At 42.9% G+C, this 23,606-nt stretch overlaps 1 protein-coding gene across 1 annotated transcript in view; it reads left to right on the forward strand.

The window, feature by feature from the left end:
• The window catches only part of megf11 (multiple EGF-like-domains 11), a gene marked incomplete at its 3' end in the record, with an annotated part of 100,142 nt that overhangs the window by 51,342 nt on the left and 25,194 nt on the right, over window positions 1-23,606 (forward strand). Inside the window, exons 10-12 of the mRNA XM_080736580.1 lie at window positions 6,878-6,998; window positions 8,616-8,779; window positions 9,365-9,467. Coding sequence (XP_080592706.1) covers window positions 6,878-6,998; window positions 8,616-8,779; window positions 9,365-9,467 — 388 coding nt within the window. The remainder of the gene's footprint in view (window positions 1-6,877; window positions 6,999-8,615; window positions 8,780-9,364; window positions 9,468-23,606) is intronic.

Raw genomic sequence — 23,606 nt, forward strand, 5'->3', positions numbered from 1 at the left:
TGCTAGTTAATTGGAAGTTAATGTTGTGACATGGTTGTAAATGCTGTAACATGGTGATTATATGGTAATAAATGCTGTAACATGGTAGGCATATGGTAATAAATGCTGCAATATGGTAGACTTATGGTAATGCTGTAACATGGTAGGCATATGGTAATAAATGCTGCAATATGGTAGACTTATGGTAATACATGCTGTAACATGGTAGGCATATGGTAATAAATGCTGTAATATGGTAATTACATGGTAGTTATTTGAAGTAAGTAAAAAAGTAAGTAAGTAAACCTTGCCGAGCCATGAGTCCCATATGACTCGGCCGAGCCATGAGGCTCATTGGGCAGGAGCCTATCTCCTGTTTCTGTAGCGTGAAGTAATTGCTATAATATGGTAGTTACATGTTATATGTCAAAGCAGCTCATCAATCTGAGTGTGCAGATAGCCCACTTGGCCTCAGAGTTAGGATTCTGTTACTCAAATCCTTATTACAAGTGAATATCATTAAACACAGTGTTAAGCTGGTTGCACACTGCTGCGTTTTTCGTTGCGAAATGCGTTTTTCAGGGCAAGGAGAGAGAGAGAGATAGAGAGAGCAAGGGACAGAGTGGTGCGCGAAACGGCGGCAGTGTGCAAACGTGACTGACATAACGTGAGGTTGATTTTTTTATTCACCCGCTCCGAAATTCACCCCGATATTCGGCCCGAAAAACGCAGCAGTGTGCAACCACCTTTAGCCCTCTTCATCTCTATTCTCTATGAGTTGTAAGTGAAGAAATGCTTGTAGTTTTAAACTCCATTATTTATCAATTCTCTCAGAAGTTTGTCAAGTGTTTATTGCGACCATAGGTCGCATTTACTACCAAAACCTCCACAGGCTGTCCGTGGGTGAGTGAGTGAGTCAGTCCGTCACACTTTTGCCCTGCTCATATCTCCACAACCGTTGCCCCCAGATGTAAAAAATGACCAAATGTGGTCACACGTCACACTTTTTCCCTGCTCATATCTCCGCAACCGTTGACCCGATCCATGCCACATTTTGCACACACACTCCTTGCCTGCCAAACTACAACCTCCAAGGACCCCCCGAGCCCCAGGGACCCCCAGCTCCCTGGGGGACCCCCAAGTGTAAAAAATGACCAAATGTGCAAAAATGACCAAATGACCACCCCAACGGGGCTGCTCACGGGGAATTCCCGGGGACCACCCACTCCTCGTGCTCCAGAACGGATGCAAAAGTGGTGACGCCCCCAGTGGAGGACCCCCTCCACTGCAGCTCACATAAAATGCCGATAAGCGGTCGCTTATCTCCCGATTAGGGAGTCTTACTGGTTTAAAAAAAATATTAAAATGTTCTGCTTGTATATATAAAAATACTAGCTGAATTATATGCAATAATGTACTGTAACTCAGTGGTTTTCAACCTGTGGGTCGAGTTATGAAGTGCATAAATATAAGATTTTAGAAATGGATTATTAAACCAAAAACCCGTTCCTTCACATGATTGCTAGTTAAGACCTTTGACTTCAAATACATTATATCCATTTCAGGTTAATAATTTATGGAGAAGATATACCGGTATATCAAATGTGAAACGTATTTTGTTCCTTGTCTCGAGAATCACTGATTTAATGTTGGCTCAAATCACGAAGCATAATGGAAAGGGAGAGATATATATAAAATACACTTTTTGGAAAAGAAAATATTTCACCGGAAGTTTTACCTACTCCACACCACCCTCTACAGATATTGTCAATAGAAAATTCCATCGACCAGATTTAGCCTTCCAGTGAAATATTTTCTTTTCTGGCTCAAAAAGTGAGTTTTAGACGGGAGGTGGGGGGCTCCGAATGTTCCCATGGCTTTCAACTCCCTAAAATTGTCTTTGTTTTAATGAGTAGCAAAACTGTAATTTTTTATTTTGACCACAGATGAGAGGATGCGCTGCCTTTTCTATGGCACAAGGGCTCATCAGTGACATAGCGTTAAGGAGAACTCCTTCTAACTCTATGGACCAGAGCTATGCCCTGTCCATGGTGCTGAATAGTCTGAAAGTAGTGCACCCACAAGAGATGTTTGGGGTGTAGACTACTGCATGCCGAGTTGTGTTCCATAGCTTACAGTAAATTACAGATTGCCTCTGTAAGTCAAAAGTCAGTCAAAAGACTGATTAAAACTAAATCAAAATTTCATGTCAAAATCAACACGGTTCCTGAGTTCAGCGTGAAGCTTCGCGATTAAGTATATCCCCTGAGATATTGTATGTCACAGAAATCCCCATGTAGAAGAATAAAAGTCTGCACACCGATTTATGCTCCCAATGATAAAGTTTTACTTGTGGTAACATTTCGAGCCTAACGGCTCTTCATCAGACCACCAGACCTCTTCAAGAAATCCCCATGATCATATTACACATACTGTACTGTAGAGCCTCTGTTTTGTTTCCCATTTGCGCTCTGTGTTCAATGATGATTGTTGGTAATTATTAGTTTTGGGATGCTCTCCTGTGGTCAGATTCTAATAGATGGTTGCTTCTAATCTACTCTGAGATATTTGATGTTACAGTGTCTCACTCATTCCTGTTACACTTGTTCTAAATAATCTATCCAACCTTCACTTGACACTGTTCAGAAAGCAAACGCTATTAGCTGGACTTATAGCAGTGAGACATTGATTGCTATGTGCTGGAAACCACCCCACTCCCTCTCCTTTCCAGTGTGGGTGTTAATGTACTTAGATATTGTGTAATTAAGTTGGAGTTATCGACAGCACATGTACATCGAGCAAAGGAATCAACATTAGAGATGTGGAATTCGCTCTCTGCGAACCTGAAAAGCCTTTCAATAGGATGACTTGTCGGGGGTTTGGGGGAATGTTGTGGTTCAAAACAATTTGAATTAAAATAAATATATATTGAATGGTCTTGTGCTGTGCACCCAGCTTGATTGGACTAAAATATTTGAATGCATCGTTAATTCAGCATTTATAATGATACCTAATAGCTGGTTCTGACCATTTGTTTTCCAGCTGTTTGAGACGAAGAACTATCATCTACAGTACACAGTCGATAAAGAGAAAAGGGAGTCTGTTGATGAAGCATTGCTTGTAATCAGCCCTTATTGTGAACAGAGCTTTCTGAAGTAGCTGATTTTAGTGTCTTGATGTGTTTTTACTTTCATTTCTAGATTTATTATTATAAATGCTTCTATTTTCTTCTAGGGGAGATAGAATTATAAGAGTAAATTACGGTATTAAATCTTCACCATTTGTATCAAATAACTGCAATTACTACATCATGGCTTAATTGTCACAGTAATCTTTGTCATTGCAGTCATTGTAACATTGATCAGGTTTGACAGGGCTAAATGTATGTATTCATACAGGTAATATGGTGAGGTTTGTATCTCCAATAAAATACATCTTATATGCTGTGAAATAGAGCTTCGTCCTAATTGTAATGATGGAGATTGTGATTTAACTTTTGTTTTATATTTCATATTATTTGTTGGTGTAATTAAAACTTGTCCACTTTGCCCTTACCATGCTGGATAGGATCCCAGTATCGCTTTAGAGGCAATACTTATTTAGAAGTAGGAAACGGGCACAAGGTGAGGCTCTTTAACGCAGAGGTCTTCATTTCTCCCCATAATGGACCTGCTCTATTACACCACATGCTCTTCACTTAAAGGAGAGTCCTTGGTAAATTATTCCCTCTCTAGTGGAGCCACTTAGAGCCATCAATAATAAATCAGTGTGTTATGGAATATATTTTACAAATCATATACACTGACATATGGCTTTTGAAAGATGAGTATAGGAGCAATATTTCTAATAGAACAGTGAGGAAATGGAACCTTTTGACCAAGATATGTTTCTACTTTACCTTGAATTTACTACCACGCTGTCACTTTCTACAAGGGCCAAATTAGTTGGCTATCTTCAATCGCTTTTCTCAATTACGCCATTATGTTCGTCATCAATCTGAAGTTACAGGTAGGAGCGAAGAGGGTACTTTTCTGCCAACACAACATTTCGGTTGAAATTGCCTGTGTGTCTTACAACAGGCCATTGTGTTGAGCTGAGCTACCTAGCGGGGCCACAGACTGTGCCTTAATTTGCTCCACCTGTTCTCTATGGTGGATGCTGGAGAGAGCTGCCAGATTCATTAAACAGACCTAGAGGGCAGGAGCTGGATAGGAAAGCAGGCTGTCAGATGGGAACAGACACACCTCATATGGAGGAGGATTGGTGTCTGTGTGTGTGTGTGTGTGTGTGTGTGTGTGTGTGTGTGTGTGTGTGTGTGTGTGTGTGTCTGTGTGTGTGTGTGTGTGTGTGTGTGTGTGTGTGTGTGTGTGTGTGTGTGTGTGTGTGTGTGTGTGTGTGTGTGTGTGTGTGTGTGTGCGCGTGTGCGTGTGCGCGCACGTGCCAAGGGGCTGAACCCCATTGATGATAGCGTCTGTTACAGAACCAAGAAATTGATTCTTGTAACACCAAGCTTCTTTACAAAGAGCCTGTTTGTCAGGGCAAACAAACCTATGATAATGGCTAGCATCAGTTAGCGCGTTAACAGGCTTCATTTGTTGTGTGTCACATGCATGGCAGGTGGTCATTATCACACAGTATATAGGGCTTTTACTTTTGGCGTCTTTCCATACAGAGTATCAGCTCGCGTCGCCTTACTCTACTCAACTCCTTTCTACCCACTTTAGCACCCAGGTGCACTTCTTGGCCGCACTGGACGGGCACAAAAAAAGAACCTGGTGCTAATGGAAAGGCAAACAATGAGGGTAGAGCCGTGACATGCCGAGCCAGGACTATGCAGTGGAAAGATGCCTTTTGTGTATGATGATGGCAGGGGGGACCTGAGCCATGGCAAAGTCTCATCCCCAAGGAGTACAGTTGAGTAACCCCCACCCCACCCTCGCGTTTTTGTTCAGCAGTCCCATCGGGGGAGAAGCTACCCAAGTGTTAGCGCAGGCTGAGCTCCTGCATGCTTGATTTAGCTCTAGTAATTGGACATGCACTTTTTGACTGGGACAAAGTGATTACATGTTACTTTTTCTGACATTGTCCTCTGCAGTTTGTCGCATGTACTACTCACTGTTGCACTTTTTTCTGTGCTGTGGGTGGACAGTTTTTGTCCCCCCTCCTGTTGATTTCTGCCCTGCGTAAAATATGAATGTGTTGGTGACATTGATGTGGATTCCAGGCGAAAAAACAAATGATTTTCCTTCCCTCTCAGGGCTTCCTAACCTCATCAAATGGTTCATGTTCTGTCGTGCCACACAGATTTTAAATTGGCAGCTGAGCGTCCTGCACGTAGCTTCTAGGGAGTGGAGACTGACTGGTAATTAGTGGTGCTATTTGCTTCCAGTCTCGATGGATACCAGGCTGATCAATGTGGTGTCAATGAGAGGCATGTATGAGTTTAAAGCCGCAGCCAAGGACAACCTGTCGGTCTCTCTGCATCCTGGGCCTGCTGCTGCTGCCACCTCTGTTGGCAGCATGGTTGCATAAGGTCTTGTTCCTCTCACACTATGGACTGACAGCCCCTGTATTAATAATGTCTCCCCATATACAGACTTCTATCCTCTCAGCTCAGAAGGAATATGAATCAGTCGCCTAATGAGAGAGCTGCCTTTCCTTTCCCTTCCTGAGAGCTGTCCAACCATTGGTCCCTGCACCATGGGGGTGAGACCGGGCGGAATCCAGCGCAGCCATGGATGCAACGAAAATCCATGTGGTCATTTGTGGCTCAGCGACCCTTTATCCACGAGGCCAGTCACCAGTAAATTGCCTGTGCCCTGCCCACCTTCCAAATTCTGCCTTCTCCCTTTCTGTCTTTGTTGTGCTGATGAACTTCAAGCCACTTAGCAATTGTGACAGAAGAGCCATTGTTAGCAGTCTTGAAGTTGTCTTTCTGAGCAGAACAAAGGTTATTGCGAACCGATTGATAAAAAATGTATTCGCAGACGGATGCTTTCATGTGGTGCATTGAGAGGAGAGAGAGGTTTTTTAAGACGTGTGTTCTGCCCTCGGCGTCCGTTGGCACATCTCCTCCTGCCTACTGTTTAAACCCAGTTCAAAATGATAATGAGAGTGGTGAGCAGACGGCAGTTCCCCGGTGCTCCGGTGAGGGAAGTGAGAGCCACTCAGGACTCCACCGGGCGACTAATTGGGACTCTAAATCATTGTGTCACCTGTCACTCACGGCAGGGTTGAGGAGGACGGGTGTGGGGATCCATAGACAGGCTGTGATCGCCAGCTAGGAGGAGCAGAGACGAGGCTTGTGGAGCTATAGCTGTATGCTGAAAATTCTAATGACAGGCAGGCTGGTCGAGGACGGGGAAGGAGAGCTCTGTGTCCTCTAGCACATGGTTCACTGTAATACGACACTGAGGGACTTTGAGGAAGGGCCGGTATGACTGCCCGTGTCCCATTGGTCAGCTCATTAATAGGGCTATATGTGTGGGCCACACTCAGACATTCCCCTGATCTGTTCTCTCTGACCCAGAGCTCAGCCACCGCTGGTTGGCACAATGATTCCCTTGCCTCACACTTCTCGTAGCCAAGCAAGGACTCTCGGTCGAAAATTCCCTGCCTCATCTTGCGGTATCTTGCATCTTGCTTTGTCATACTTTGTCACTCCCACAAGCCGATCAATTTTACATTCGCCCCTGCACCTCATTCTGCATCAACACGGGAATGATTGATCCACACAACACGGTCCTATCGACTTTCCTGAACTGCACTGAGCCTTCCTCGTCTTTCCATTTGCTTCCTTTAAGGCTAATGAAGCGTTTTGCCAGAATCTGTCAGAGGCGATGTTTATCATCATGCTGCCTTTGGGCTTACTTTGAATTAGCTGTCGTCTCATCCACAGGGTGAAGACTGTGCTTCAGTGTGTCCGCCTGGCCTCCACGGACCAAGCTGCCTGTCCACCTGCTCCTGCCATAATCATGCCTCCTGTTCTCCTGTCGACGGCTCCTGCATCTGCAGAGAAGGTATTGTATAATCTGCCAGGGACGTGCTGGCCATTGGGAAAAGCGGGACAACTCCCGAACGGCCGGTTCATTCCCGGCCGGTCCAGGCCGGCCATTAGGAAAATAATTAAAATAAAATGTCGGCCTTCGTTCCATTTTGAGGGCTGGGCGGCCAACAAAGTAAATCGTCACTGTCGGGCAGAAACCTTGTATCTCCAAGTTTCAAATTTGTACATTATTTCGCAAAGCAAAGCCCTGCTTCATCATACAAGGCTGTCGCACAAAAGTAGTGAAAACAGCAGATCTACAAGCATACAACGCCTCGCGGTGCGAGGCGTTGTGTGCTTGTAGATCGGCTGTTTTCACTAGATTAATTCATTTTTAAATGATAAATACAAAACAAACGGTTTTGGACATACAAGGTTTTCACCCGACAACCACGAAATATAACTTATGTAATTGGCCCACTGGCTTGTCACTTGTCATGATCTGAAATGGCAAATCTTTGAGTAGCAGCAGCGCTATGGAGAGAGTCTCTTTTTGAGGACTCTTTTTCCCAGGCTGAATCAGGGGCCCAGCACGTCCCTGTAATCTGCCATTGGTAATGAAGTTCATCCCCAGGGGAACTTAGAACAACAATGATGTTTATCAACTGAGATTTCAAGATTCTGTCATTGTCTAATTACACACAAGGGAAATTGGAATTAGACAGTTTTTTCTTTTTTCAAATCCCTCCCACACATTTTGAACACATAGCAGCCTGTACTTTTTTGGTACAAAATTTCATTGGACAGAACATACCGGAGTACCTGTAGATCAACTGGGAATTCAGTGTGCTTGCCCTCCATACAATGTCAGCACATACCATCGTGCAAAAAATATAGGATTTGAAAAATGGTATTTCAAATAAAAGCAGTGTATTCTGTGCAGTATGATGACAGACCGACAACATAAACTTGGTTGTTTGGGTTGTTTTTGTCCATATATCATACAAAACAACCCACGACCTCAATCTGTTCACTCCCTGCTGTGTTCAACTTCCCTTTTAAAAGCAGCACAAGTGAGCCATTCATAATTAATTATGTTCTTGAGCTGAACTTTAGCGCTATCAAAGTGCAAGGGCAGCACATTTTGAACACCCTCTACAATGTTTATTATCTGTAATTGTGAAACGCCATTATTTTTGATACTCAGTGTAGTGTACAACAGTGGACCAATATATGTTTATCTATTCCAATTTGCGAGAATATATTACAAATATGACAGTTGGTTTACGTTATGCTAATATTAATTAAAATGTAACACATTACATTAAAATCTTAAACTAATACTGAACTATGTAGTTTATTTCATCTTTTCAAAGCTTAAAATCTGATATTTTTTAGGAGTGACACCGCCGTGCAACAAAGCATAAATGACGCTTCAGTCTCGGGCGCTAGAAAATCCTTCCATAAGAGTCTCAAAAGCATTGCACTTTGGTTGGGAACTCAACTCACTGAAGCTTGAATTCTCTGTCTCTGTCTCTCTCTGTCTCTCTCTGTCTCTCTCTGTCTCTCTCTCTCTCTCTCTCTCTCTCTCTCTCTCTCTCTCTGTCTCTCTCTGTGTCTCTCCCCCCCCCCTCCATCCCCCTCTCCCCAGGTTGGCAGGGTGTGGACTGCTCCATACTGTGCTCCAGTGGCAGCTGGGGTTTGGGCTGTAACCAGACGTGTCCATGTGGCAACGGTGCTGCCTGCGACCCTGTAGACGGCACCTGTACCTGCTCTCCTGGCTGGAGGGGGGAGCACTGTGACGAGCCCTGCCCTGTGAGTATACCTCTGAATGTAGAGAGGGCGTTTGTGGAGAGCCCACTTGGGTTTTCCTTCTACAACACTGCCACCCAGGCGTGGAATTCCTTGACTACCTCCCTTAAAACTTGTAGCTCACTGGCATCCTTCAAAACTGCCCTGAAAACTCACCTTTCAGGAGGCCAGAGGCGGAGGTAGTTATCACTTCTCCCATAGACAGGCGATAAGTGAGCACCCCCCCCCCCCCTTACCTTTGCCCCACCCCCTTGTTTCCCCTATCCTGTACATATAGTGTTTTTATAGCTGTGATGATATTGAATGTTTTCTTTGCTTGCTATTTATTATGTCCATGAATTGAAAACCAAGGACTTCCAAAGTAAAAAAAGACTGTAAAAGGACTTATTTAGGATGTTCCTTTTAGGCAGGGCTGTTAGTGTACTTCATGTTTTATTGTATTGACTATACTTGTACTGTTCTACATTTTTGTCTAATAGCATTTTCAATCAATAAATCAATGGACACAATGCACAGGGTACAAATGGAAATGGTTAGCAACGGTGAGAGGGGTTAACAACAGGATGTTTTTGTTGTTGTTGTTGCTAGGAGGGCACATATGGGTTGGAGTGTCGTGAACACTGTGACTGCAGCCGTTCTGATGGCTGTGACCCCGTGAGTGGCTACTGTCGCTGCTACGCTGGCTGGACAGGTCAGTGCTCATATTGGTTGGAATTAAAATGGGTAATGACTCATGGCATGGGTCAGATGTACAGTATGTTACATGTGACATATGTCATACCCTTCGGAACGGGGTGACTAGTTCTAAAACCTTCATAGCCATTAGTCTCTGCCTGTCCACACACTGCCCACAATGCCACATCCTGTGTTTGAATGTCACATCCATCCTCTCTGACCTTCTTTGTGTGTGTCTCTCTGCTGTACTATATCCAAATAAAGCACAAGTGATATGACACATAAAGAAAGAAAACATTTTGCCTTTACACGGTACTGGTCGACCGTAAAGACTTGCTAACACAGCTATTCACGCTATTGTGTTTATACCCTCATTTGTGGCCTATGTGGTACAGTATACAGTATTTATATCGGTAGGAAAGGAAGCCCTCTGTTCATTAAAAGTTCTATTTGTTGTGCCGTCGCACATCTCAACTCACACATTGAATGCTGTAAAAATTGTTCAACCGCAGCACTCTCGTGACTTTGAAGTAATGCTAATATTTCCACTCATATTTTTGTCTTTGAATATTTTAAGAACGTTTGAAGTGTCATGAAATATGTGGATCCAGAAGATTACACAGTAAAATCGCTTGCGTATAAATCTTTTCACAAGTTTAAGACGATAGAAAACATTCCTGCACACTTAGATCTACAGTATGGAGTTTCACTTTTTGAGTCTATCAGATCTTCTTCAGACCATACATGACTCAACAACGGACACGACAGGCAGGTTAAAAAATAATATATATATATATATATATATATATATATATATATATATATATATACGTATATAACCAATGCTTATTTTTACGTCAAGTACCGGTATGCTCTGATTAAGGTCTGATAAAGCAAAAGCTCAAAATAAAGTGCATACTGTAGTTCGTGTGCAGAAATATTTTCTACCACTTTGTTCTCATGCTTCTTGCAACTTTCTAGCAAAGATTTAATCGGTTGGAGCGACTCCAAGTCGGTTCACTCTAAAGCCAATTCTTTGATTATCGGCAGAGTCACTGACCGATGGCCCGGAGAGAGAGAGAGAGCATGTGTACCGGTATATGTTTGTGTGGTTGCATTCATGTGAGTGGGCAAGGGAATTATGTGTGAGTAGTAGGGTACTACATACCGGTATGCACCCTGTTTAAGGTGAGTGCTGAATGTTTGGCCATAAATGTAACATGTCTGCTCTCTGTATTCCGTATCATTGTATTCCTTCCTCCTGTTTCATTCATGGGGAGAGGAGGAAAACGGTGGGCAGAAGTGTGAATGTCACAGCAAGGGCGAGGATCATTATTCTCCAAAATGGAGCTTTGCATCTGAATGTCAAATGCGGGAGCAGAGCCGAGGACCTGGTCTCGGAGCATGGGGTGGAGAGGTGCGGTCGGGCGGGGAATAGATTTAACAGGAAAGGTCAAGCCTGTGAGCTCTCGGTGGCCCATTCCGTTCAGCCCCCTGGGCTTAGGGGGCGTTTATTCTGGGAAGACAATGTGGGTTTTTTATTATCCGCAGGAACGGAGCCCACGATCGGAGGGCTCTCATGCTCTGAATCCTGCACCAGGTCGGGACCATCTGTCTGACTTAATTGAGTCACCGGGGTGCAGGGCTGGGGGCAGCAGGAAGCCCAGTGGGCCAGACCAACACACATACAGAAGTTCTAGAGTAGGAGGGGCCCCCAGACAATGGACCCTCTGAAGGAATGAGCACCTACAGAGTGAGGCAAAGAGGCTGGACTCAGTGGAAGGAATGAGAGTATGGTGGTTGGACGGTTGTATATTAACAGAGAGACAGAAGAGATATACGTTTTTAATTTCAGAGCTCGGTCGCCATGGTGCCCTACTTAAATCCTTTTTTCCCCCCCTTTTTTTACAGTTTTATTTAAATTATTCTCAATTAATGATATTCTTCTGGAGAACGTAGGTGTGGGTGAGGAGATAAGCCCTGATGGCCATGCACAAATCAAACACGTGACGTTGGACTCAACTGCCTGCAATGAGCGAGTGAAAGATTCAAAAGATTGCTTTGATTAGGCCAATCAAAAAAATTGTTATGTAATTTTCAAGTCCTACCGAACTATCACATTATACTCCCCAGACCCCCCTTGATGCTGAAACTTCATCCTGTTAGCTGTCAAAGAGGACTTTAATTTTGAATTTCAAGTGTGGTACCAGTGAATGTGTTCACTTGCAGTTTTATGTACAGTATGAGTGCAGTTTTATGTATACATGAGTATTTGCATTCACAACTGCAGTGCAATGCAATGCTTGTGTGTGTGAGTGTGACATGTATAATGCTTACGTGTGTGAGTGTGCAGCAAAATGTACAATGCTTGTCTGTGTGCTTTGACGGCCACTGGCCAGTATTTCAAATGTATTTAAAATAGGCATGTAATTCCTTTTGAGTATTTTGTCATTTTTATTTTTCTGGACGGAAAACAATCAGATGTAATTTGTAACAAAATGTTATTTTATGTATGCAAAACACTTGATATACTTTCAATTAATTGTATCATTTTATTCTCAATTAGACACAAACTTTCATCACCAGGCCTACTAAAATAACCCATTACCATTTGGCCAAAGGCAAGTCATTTACCTGAAAGATCTAGTTGGGTCCAGTACTCTCGTTGTGTTCCTCTTGACCAGTAACCCAAGGAAAGAAGCTGCTTATGTGCAAATTGCCTTAACCAACTACTTTGTACTTCGTTGATCAGAGTCCATGGAGTTACCGGTATACTAGGCTCCCTCCTTTTTTCCATGCCGGAAAAAGCAGGTATAGCTCTGAATGCATTACGTTTTGACACGTTGTGAGCTTGTAGATGCTTGTATTCACCAAATGTTTGCCTCAGAATAGGATACTAGACTAGAATTCATGTGACACATTGTTAAATTTGCGGACGATTCTGTGGTTGTCATCTGAGTAATGAAGAGGCTGGTCATGGCCCAGTTGTCGATTACTTTGTCTCCTCATGTGACGGAGCATTATTACAACTTAATGTCACTAAGACAAAAGATATGTGTGCGTATTGCTTTAGAGTAGACAGCTCCCCCGCCCCAGCTCCCCAGGGCTGTGTTATTAAAGGTCAGATATAAATATCTGAGTTCCATTATTGATAACTGCTTGAAGATTTATTTTAATTCTAAAATGTTGTACAAGAATGGCCAGCAGCAACTTTAATGATTTTGTTTTATAGAGCTTTTATAGAATCTGTCATTTCATTTTCTGTTATCTGTTCATATGGTAATCTTGGCATTAGAGAGAAAATGCCCTTCAGAGGGATGTTAAGGGGGCAAACAAGATTGTGGGAGTACAATTTAGTTGTTTGAACCACATTTTTAACAAGCAGGTGCTTAATAAAGCTAAGGCTCATCGTTCAGAAATCTCCTATTCTTTGAATCCTACATCAGGCCAATGGTTAAGTGCCCTTCCGCTTCCTTCCGTGCCCTCCATGGTGGTGGCAGGAGGAGGTAGTCCTTGTGGTGTTGCGGTGGCAGTACTTTACTTTATTTATTTGGTCGGGAGAGTGCACATTAATAATGAACACTAAGACAGGTGTAATACACATACGCAAGTTTGCTGGATTTAGAGAAAGCTAGGCTACTTTCCATCTGCTGATCCCACAAAAAACATGAAACAAAACAGACATCACAATATAACAATTAACTGTATACATCATAAGTTAACAACAACATGCAGATACATCAGCAATCAACAATAGGCATATATTAAAATCCAATTTAGAGTAAACATAGTCTATAAAATAGTATAAGTGATCGCATGTCTTTCAACCACTGTTTTAATTGTCCTTTGAAAGTCTGAGTGTGGCAAGTAGTAACCGCTGCAGCCTGCGGGCTGCGGGAAGTCTGCAGACGCGGGTTTGCAGACCCAGGTCTGCAGATCAGGTCAAACTCCCTACTGCTCCAAGTGGCAGCCTTCGGAACTGACGGCCAGTCAGTTGCAGTGCATAGGAAATTATCATTGTGTAATATAGACTACTTTATTTATATATACTTACAGTAGCCTATATTAATATTGCTATATTTGTGCTATATTTAGATATTATGGTTCCTATTTCATACAGTCCATCCATTTGTAGATCTAATTCCATCACCACCCATCACCAGTAGTTTCACTGTTTTCCTAGGAAGACTTTCCCCAGGGGGTGGGGGGGATCTCGCTTTTGCGAGACCGTGGGGGTCCGCGGGGGTCTGTGAACAGCGTGGCGGGGCCCCGGTGCTCGGTGCTGCGGCGCCATTGCCCTCGCAAGACGGCGGTGTTATGGAGGAGGAGGAGGGTGATGGTAGCGTGGTGGAATTAGACCCCAGGCTTGCTAAAGCGTTTGATTTGATGACCAAAAAACTGATGTCGGCTATTGATAAGAAACTGGATCCTCTGGCCCAAACGGTCCTATCGCACACAAAATAATTAAAGAGAGCTGCCGAGTCGACCGACTGGACGACTGGACGAGGTGGAAGAAAGGACGCTACAGCTGGAAAATACAGCCGAGCCATACGCTGCTAAGTTCCTGGACATGGAGAAAAAGGAATTAGGTTGATTCACTCACTGACCAGGTGGATCTTGTTCAGTACAAAAAAGTAAGGGCCCAAGGATCTCACCCTGTGGGACACCAACCAGATTGGCAATGTACAGGGATTTGACTCCGCTGACAATAACACACTGTTTGATAGATATGACTTGAACCATTGTATAGAGTCTAGGAAGTTGAAATAGGTCAATTATGCTTTGAAGAACGTGGTGGTCAACAGTTGACTGCCTGGCTCATATTGTGGTTTGTCTGCTTATATCTGAGGGGGTTGCTGTTGTGGACTGTGATCTTGATTTTGTGTGGAGTATGTTATTATCGTTGTTGTCTCTGCCAGGCGAAAGGCGTGGCAGAGACTGTTTTGCCCCCTGTCCGTGTGTCCATCCATCTGTGAACAGCTCATCTCCGGCACAGTTGGCCCGATCGATGTGAAACTGTGCACACACACTCCCTGCATGCCAGAGCAAAACCTCTGCCCCAGGTTTTTCTGTTATAGCTCCAACAGGAGGTAGAGTTTTACAAATCGTAGTATCTCTATAGCAGGGGTTCCCAAACTTTTTTGTCTCAGGGCACCCCATAAATATTTTTTTTAAATCCGAGGCACCCCTACATTATAATTTTCACTCCCAGCACCTTATATCTATAGCATATTGTCGTTGTCGGGTGGAAACCTTGTATGTCCAAAACTGTTCGTTTTGTATTTATCATCTATAAAATGTACTAAACTCGCGAGGTGTTGTGTGCTTGTAGATCTGCTGTTTTCACTAGTTTTGTGTGACAGTCTTGTATGATGAAGCAGGGCTTTATTTTACCAAAAGACGTACACATTTGAAACTTGGAGATATGAGGTTTCTGCCCGACAGTGACGATATTTTAGTGATTATGTTGCGAGGAAAACGTTGAGATAATAGCCATTTTGACTGAAAATAACGTTGTACTTTTTTTTAAATTATACTAAATATTTTTTCAAGTGTCCAAATAAATTCCAAATATTATCAAATTATCTCGCGGCACCCCTGGACTGCCGTCGCGGCACCCCAGGGTGCCCCGTCACGTGATCAAGACAGATCTGTCTGATTTAGCATATTCCATCCTGATTAGCTAAGATTGGAGGAGTGGTCCGTTTTGAATAAAATGCCTCAAATCATGAACGCAGCGCGCAATTTCCGTAAAACATTGCCCTCATATTGTCCCTAGAGGCCAAGAAAAAAACTTTTTTTTATATCAGCCTTTTATAGCTCCACCAGGAGGCTGATTTTGTCTAAACGCATTTTTTGACATTAATTCTACAGACATCACGCAAATTGGTGTTCATAGTCATGTGATCAAGACCGATCTGTCGGGCTCATTGTGGCAAATGTTGGCTGGCTAATTAAAAAAAAAGAAAAAAAAAGAAAAAAACAAGATAAACGCAGTGTCCAAATTGCAGTGAAACTTTGCACGCACATTCCCACTAGGCTAAGAAAGAAATTGAACTCTTTTCATTTCACATTGTCTTCTCATAGCGCCACTAGGAGGCCGATTTGATCCCGATTATGCCTATAGTCATGTGACCAAGACGGATCTGTCCGAAATATATTCTACACATTAATCTCTCAACAGATACCTCACTTACTCACGTTCATTTTGCAATGTACTTCAAGTTAACGCATTCACAGTTACACATTACACGTTTATCAATATGCGATAGCCGATAGGCCTACACATTCATCCACCAATGGCAGAGTTAACAATGCAAGGTGCTAACCTGCTCAATAGCAGTTAGGGATTCCGTGCTCAACAAGTCTTCAATACCCTGCCAGGAGGAGCCGGGGATCATACGGGGAACTCCCACTGCCACTGTATGGAATTCATGAGCGATAAATCAGACTAGTGGAAATTTGACTAATTAAATGAATAAGGAAAGAATTACCTCCTGTATTTAGAAACTTGAGTGTATTGCCATCAAAATATACTTGCAGTACAAAAATAATCGTACTAGAATCTTACAGTTTTCAAACCTTTTCAAAAAATCACACTCGTGTGAACTGAGCGGTGGAGGCTGCGTGAGTGTGTGTGTGTGTGTGTGTGTGTGTGTGTGTGTGCGTGCGTGCGTGCGTGCATATGTATGTGTGTGTGTGTGTGTGTGTGTGTGAATGTGAGTGTGAGTGTGCCTGGCCTGAGGCTGAAGAACAGTGCCCCTCCCTTAACATGTGTGGTCAGAAAAGGTACTGCAGGCTTGAGGCTACATACAGACACGGACGGCCGGACGGCCGGACGGACGCATACCCACACACACGGCCACGTATAGGAGACGGTGTGACCACCGCTCAAAAATAGCAGAAGATCACAACGGCTCACATTACAACTTGTTGCAAGCTTGTACAGCAGCTATTTTCAAACAAATGTGTGTAGTAAAGTAGAAAAAGTAGAAGTAGAATTTTTTTAAATAAATTAATCAAGTAAAGTAATTCAAATTGTATTGAAGTACAGTACTTGAGTAAACATACTTAGATACCTTCACCACTGCTCATTATAAACTTCAGAGAGAGATTAGATGCAGCTCCCTCCATAGAGATCATCTCTAGGAACATTTGAAGGCACAGTCGCTCTTTCATCTGATCTGTGTGTAATTCTAGTTTGTTGCTATCAGTGTTTTTGCTGTTGTGCCTCCAGTTGTTAAAATCTGTTTATTATGTTTGGACCAGCTTATAATTGCATCAGACACATGCTTGTTTGTCTGTGTGTGTGTGTGTGTGTGTGTGTGTGTGTGTGTGTGTGTGTGTGTGTGTGTGTGTGTGTGTGTGTGTGTGTGTGTGTGTGTGTGTGTGTGTGTGTGTGTGTGTGTGTGTGTGTGTGTGTGTGTGTGTGTGTAGCTAATCTTTGGCATCACTGGCCTGATTGGTGTGAATTGTGAAACTTTGCATGTGCACTCCCAGAAGGCCAAGGATGAACCTCTATGCTAATCGGCCTCATGTAGCTCTATAATAGACCGCTTCACGTTTTGACCGTTTGACCGTTTTAAACTGTAGATCACACAGTAGAATATTTTTTTCCCTGGATTCCTTGGATCATGATGCAACTCCCCATATTTTGCCTTTTCTTCAAAACATACTTTTTGCTATTGATCTCTCAGATATTGTCCAAAACTCACACTAAGATGTTTTAGTCAGACTTGTCATATTCAATTCCAATTGGCTACGATTAACTTTTAAAGTTTGCAAGCTGCACATTTAGCAAATAATGCCACAAATAATTAACGCATCAGGAGTGTGCATCAATTTGTATAATATTTATGTAATTTTGGCCTTCTGTCTGACCATTGATTGCGACGGTCAGGTCGTAGCTACTATGAAAACCTGCAACTCATGTCTGTGAGTGAGTCTGTGAGTCACGCTAATACTCAACACTGATTGGCTGTGGCGTTACACACAGCTCAGCTGTTTAACCCAACACTGCTGCACCTCTGCCAGCTGCACGGCTCGTGACTGATTGCTGCTGCCTCACCACACACCACATTCAAACACACACCACACACAAACACACACACACACGCACCAACCACGTGATCATTTGGTATTACCGAGCGGTGATCGCATTCTCGCACGCATCGCCACTGCGGTAACGTCTGCCACCTCTCCATAACTCCATGTATAGTGAACCGCCATTAGCGAGAGGCGGATCACGTTACCGCTGTGCTAGCGAGAGGCCGATCACGTTACCGCTGTGCATCGCCTCAAAAACGCCATGGTGGTCAAAGAAACGATGACAAGTTTGTGCCGTATTTAGAAGCTCTGACCTGACGGTCACCTCTCGCCATTAGGGCGTGTTACTTGTTCTAGATTTAGTTTATCTCAATCTGGATAAATGTTGAAATTGGTAATTTAATTAATAATAATTTTCAAAGTCAAATTCATCTCAAGGGTTGAGTGAGGATGAAACATCAGAGTCTTTCTTGCAGGCTGCCATATCTACAGAGAAAGCTACACTGTCACTCGAGTCTGCTATGTTGGAAGGCAATACTTCAAAAATAATGACACATATTCAAAGATTTAATGATAGAGCCTGAGTGTCAGCTGTGCACAAACAAAAAACATCATTATATGTGTCTCTCTTGCAGCGACATTACATTTAAAATCCCACTTGAAATCACGGCACAACACTAAAACCACAGGAATCTGAGGAACACAAAAAGGAGTTTGCCAGTGCACAGCATATAAGAAAGCTTTTAATCGTGTACAAGTGACACAAAATAAAACAATAATCTGCAGGAACAAAGATAATAAAAAGGTTCAAAAGGCATGTACCCATTGGCCAACAAAAGTTATTCATAGAATTATTACAGAGAATGGCCAGGTTGAAAACTCAATTAATGAGGATTAGTACACAAACTTGGAAGAGACATGCAATTCATCCAACTTCGCAAAGGCATTTGAAGTGTTCAGTATCAAAGTTGTTACAGAGGAACAATATGAGACAGAAGAGCAGAACGGGCTTAGGAGGTAGAGCGGCCACTTGGGCGTCAGAAGGTTCCTTATTCGATTCCTGGCTCTTTTGTGTGCCTTGCATGATTGCCTCCACTGACAGTATATGAATATGTGAATATACTATTATGTGACTAGAAAACACATTAACTAAATGCAGTCCATTTGCAGTCCATTAAGTAGTGGGTCTTTCATTCATTACAATAGATCTATAGGGAGATGTGTCAGAACATACATGGGCAACTGGTGGCCTGGGGGCCACATGCGGCCCCCACCTTCACTTAATGCGGCCCGCAGGTTAATATTGGAATACTGATATAGTATTGATTTCAGCTGCTACCATTCCATTTCCAAACATGACTCGCTGCCTGTAATTACTTTGGTCAATATTAATAGCTTAATGACATAGTACTAGTCCAATAATATTTGTATTTAAGTTAACATAAGAACATAAAAATGCATTTGAAATTTAATAAAATTGTTACTTTTCAGGATTCCAATTAAAAAATAGCAAAAAAAAAATCCGGATTCCAATTCAAAAATAGCAGATCTACAAGCTCAAAACGCGTCGCAGTGCAACCAAACTCATTGAGTTTGGTTTCAACCATTGCTACCAAAAAGGTTTTCTAGGCTGATTCATTCATCATGACAAAGTTCTCAGTCCTATGGAATGCTCTGGCAGAACAAAATCACCTGAAACTAGAAGCAGTGCTCTTCCGAGCACAGGTCTCCACCAGGCCACACAAATCAGCCTGTTATAGCGCCACCATGAGGCTGATTTAAAAAATGTGGGGCAGAGGTTCTAGATTGGCATCCAGGGAGTGTGTGTGCTCAGTTTGGCAGCGATCGGGCCAACGGTGCCGGAGATTAGCTGGTAACAACCAGGCCACACAAATCGGCCTGTTATAGCGCCACCATGAGGCTGATTTGAAAAATGTGGGGCAGAGGTTCTAGATTGGCATCCAGGGAGTGTGTGTGCTCAGTTTGGCAGCGATCGGGCCAACGGTGACTGAGATTAGCTGCTCACAAACTGCGAGGACGCACGGACGCACGCACGCACGGACGGACGGACGGACGGACGGACGCACGGACGGACGGACGGACGGAGGGGAAAACATACTCTCCCTCAGCCTTCGGCTGGTGGAGACAATAACCTGCATTTGTAAATTATCTTCATGACTGATTGAGTGAGCTGACAATTACTGAGATGATGCCTGCCTTGCAACTCTCACCGTTCAAAGAAGTAAAACTAGCTCTGGTCCATAGCGTTAGTGGAGTTCTCCCTAACGCTATGTTCCTCTACCTCCGTATTCCTTGGCAAAACCGTAAAACCCCGCCATCTGGGCCGAAAATAACAAAAACTGTTTCGCCCCTCACCAAACCAAAGGTATCAGCGGACAGTTGAAAGCTTATTCTACTTAGTGGACGCAGTCTGGGCCCCCCACCACACGCTTAAAATACATCTCTAGGGCGAAATGAAAAATAATCCACCTGACGGAGACACTCTTGCCCCGTTTTCATTGAGCAAAACTTCTGGACGTTTTTTCAAAAATGACGGCAATTTTGAAATTCACGCCATGTGAAAACGGCCACTTATTTTGTGTTCCGGGAGTTTTGGAGTCCGAAATTGTACGGCAAAATACTTAGTAATTTTTGCTGAAAGTACCGTGAGAATAAAAAATTCCCTTCAGTGAAAACAGATACCGTGATTTTTGATGTTTTTTTGACAAGCAGGTACGTAAGGACTCAGGAGCCAATAATAACAGTTAAAGCATTGTGTTTGGGATTGAAAACGATCTGAATGTGAATGGGATATACAGTAGAAATAAAACACAGCTTCACCTTGCATTAGGGATATAATTATTTAGGCTATAGAGTAAGAGTAGAGTCGCATTGTGACCATGGCTGGCTGCCTGCAAGTGCAATGATTTCTGAACGGCAGCTCCTTTTGGAACCTCTTCCTCCGCTATCTGCGGACTGCGGAGGGACTGGAGAGGTTCCGAAAGAAACAAGCTGTTCTCAACAAGGTGCATCATTAGTTTATCGTCGTTGTGTGATGATTAAAAGTCTTTTGAGCAGCGAGTGAGTCCACAGCTAATCGAAAGAGCATGAAGAATATTTTGTTTTAGTAAATCCATTTGTATCGTAGTGGGCAGATTGTTTTTATTGCGGCCGTAGGTCGCAGTTTAGTATCAAAACCTCCACCGGCCGTCCGTCCGTCGGTCGGTCGGTCGGTCGGACGGTCACACGTCACACGTCACACCTTTGTAGGGTTGCCAACTCCCAGAGTTTCAAATACGGGACACTTTCTAAGGAAACATGCGCCGCCAAAGGCGGCGCCGAAAAATCGCATATTTTCAGTTATAAAGTTGGCTAAAACGGGCATTTTCCTATATTAAATCATATTTTTCCTTTCACAATATTAATTCGGGTGTCTTAAGAATCGGATATTTTCGGTTATAAAGTTGGCTAAAATGTGTATTTTCCTCTATTAAATCATATTTTTCCTTTCACAATATTAATTCGGGTGTCTCTCAATTTTCCAAAACATATCGCCTAGGTCTACCTGGTCCTTATGTGCCCACTCTCTGGTTACCCAACACTAGTTTAATCATATTGGCATACAACAATAACCATTAGGTTTTAAAAACAAAATCAACGCATGCTTATGTTATTTCACATACCAGCCTGTCTGGGGTCGCTTTAGTTGGCAGACAAGATTACTGTAGTGTTCCCAGGAATACCAATATCCATGGCTTATTTTCTGTTGCTTGCCTGCTTTTTCACCTTTTTGTTTAGCCTATCACCTATCATGGATTCATGTCTAAAATGTTTGTACACAATCTTCTGTCACACGTTTTTTTAAGACATTAAACAATGTTCTGAGCCGAGCACTGTCGTATGGTCGCTCGCACGCACTCGTTTCGTCTCTCGCAGGCAACTTGTGTGGAGTGAACCTACAGCCCATGCTTGGGAAGGGAGTGTGTAGGGGGCGGAGACTGTGTCTTAGCAACACTCAGAGCCGTATGTTAATAAGCCAATCAGCTGCTTACAAACAGCGCAGCGCCTCTCACAGCAATGGGATGCAGCACTTGTCTCAGAGGAGAGAGAGCAGAGTGGAAGTGGAAGCTCTCTGACAGGCAGAATCGCTGTCATTTCTCAATTAAATCATCCCGTCATTCATATTTATCCCCCAACCTTAAAATACGGGACAAAGAGCGTCCCGTTTCAGTTCAATACGGGACACGTCTTTTAGTTTCCAAAAAAGGGACGATCCCGTATTTTACGGGACGGTTGGTAACCCTACACCTTTGCCCTGCTCATATCTCCGCATCAGTATGACATCACACTGCTGATGACATCACAGAGTCCACAGCTGATGATGTGGCGTGATGTCATACAATACACCTGGAATGTTGAATCTCCATATATGGAGATAACCTACGCATCACACAAAGTCTGACCTCACCAGCCCATACTTGGGCATTATATGGAGATAACCTACGCATCACACAAAGTCTGACCTCACCAGCCCATACTTGGGCATGGACGACTTATATCTCCATATACGGAGATGGCCATATATGGAGATACGATGACATCACAGAGTCCACAGCTGATGATGTGGCGTGATGTCATACAATACACAAACAAGCCCTATATAAAGGGGCAATTCTCACCAGGGAAGAGAGCATTCCCCACTAGCTGAGTATCTTAAGATGGTTGGATGTGATGATAAGCTATAAGCTTAGTTGATCCTGGCGATAAGGTCTGAGTCGAGGAATGCTCTCTTCCCTGGTGAGAATTGCCCCTTTATATAGGGCTTGTTTGTGTATTGTATGACATCTCGCCACATCATCAGCTGTGGACTCTGTGATGTCATCGTATCTCCATATATGGCCATCTCCGTATATGGAGATATAAGTCGTCCATGCCCAAGTATGGGCTGGTGAGGTCAGACTTTGTGTGATGCGTAGGTTATCTCCATATACAGTATGGAGATTCAACATTCCAGGTGTAACTATGGCTGCCCGTATGACGTGAGAGGTGGAGGTTGTGATATTTGTGGAGATAAGCGATCAACGGTCGCTTATCTCCCGATTAGGGAGTCTTACTGGTAATGGAAGTGGGGGGGGGGGGGAATATTTTTCATAGCCTCATTATTGCTATTTAAAGGGATATTTCACTTTCAAAAAAACTTTTGGTAATTTTATCATCTAATCAGGCTTTTAATACCCTGAACAGTTTTTAATTAGCTTGATTGAATATTTAGATATTTGATGTAAATGTTACCAGGCCCTCCAGGCCCAGGGCCTCTCCCCACACACACCCATTGTAACTTCAAACTTCATTTTAACCATGATAAATTCATTAAAAACACCCATTAGTTTTTCTGGTGACTCATACTACCCTCCTAATATTTGAGCAGGCCGTGTTTTTTCGATAACCTTTTTCATTTATTTTTAATAATTATTTGTTTGTATTTCATTTTTTCCATTTTCCCAAATAATTATAAAAAATAAATGAAAAAGGTTATCGAAAAAACACGGCCTGCTCACGTATTAGGAGGGTAGTATGAGTCACCAGAAAAAATAATGGGTGTTTTTAATTAATCTATCATGGTTAAAATGGAGTTTGAAGTTACAATGGGTGTGTACATGTATGTGGAGAGAGGCCCTTCCACTGCTTCCTGTTGAAAGTGGAATAACCCTTTAAAGGACAACTTTGTTTTTTTACAACTAGGGTTCATATTTTAGATTGTAATTAAAGAATATAAAAGATGAGAGTTAAAATGTTTTAATTTATTCCTTTCTAACATTTCAGAGATTTTAATTATGTAGATTTCAGTGGCTGAGGGCATGCGTACAAGTGGCTATATCTTTTTTTACACAGAATAAGCCCATTCCCAAGATGCACTGCAATCTTTCATGGACAGATGTGACTTTTGGGGTTACTGTAAATAGCAATAAAGACATTTCAGGCTTATTGTGTCAGTCAGATACATAGATCTCCATATACAGGCACAAAAGGGACACAGTCACTGTTGGACTCAAAGGAGAATAAACTTGACCTATAAAGATTTGGTATAACAGAGGGGGCGTAAAGTATA

Source organism: Nannobrachium achirus (assembly GCF_963921795.1).
Source record: "Nannobrachium achirus genome assembly, chromosome: 11".
Classification (NCBI taxonomy): domain Eukaryota; kingdom Metazoa; phylum Chordata; class Actinopteri; order Myctophiformes; family Myctophidae; genus Nannobrachium; species Nannobrachium achirus.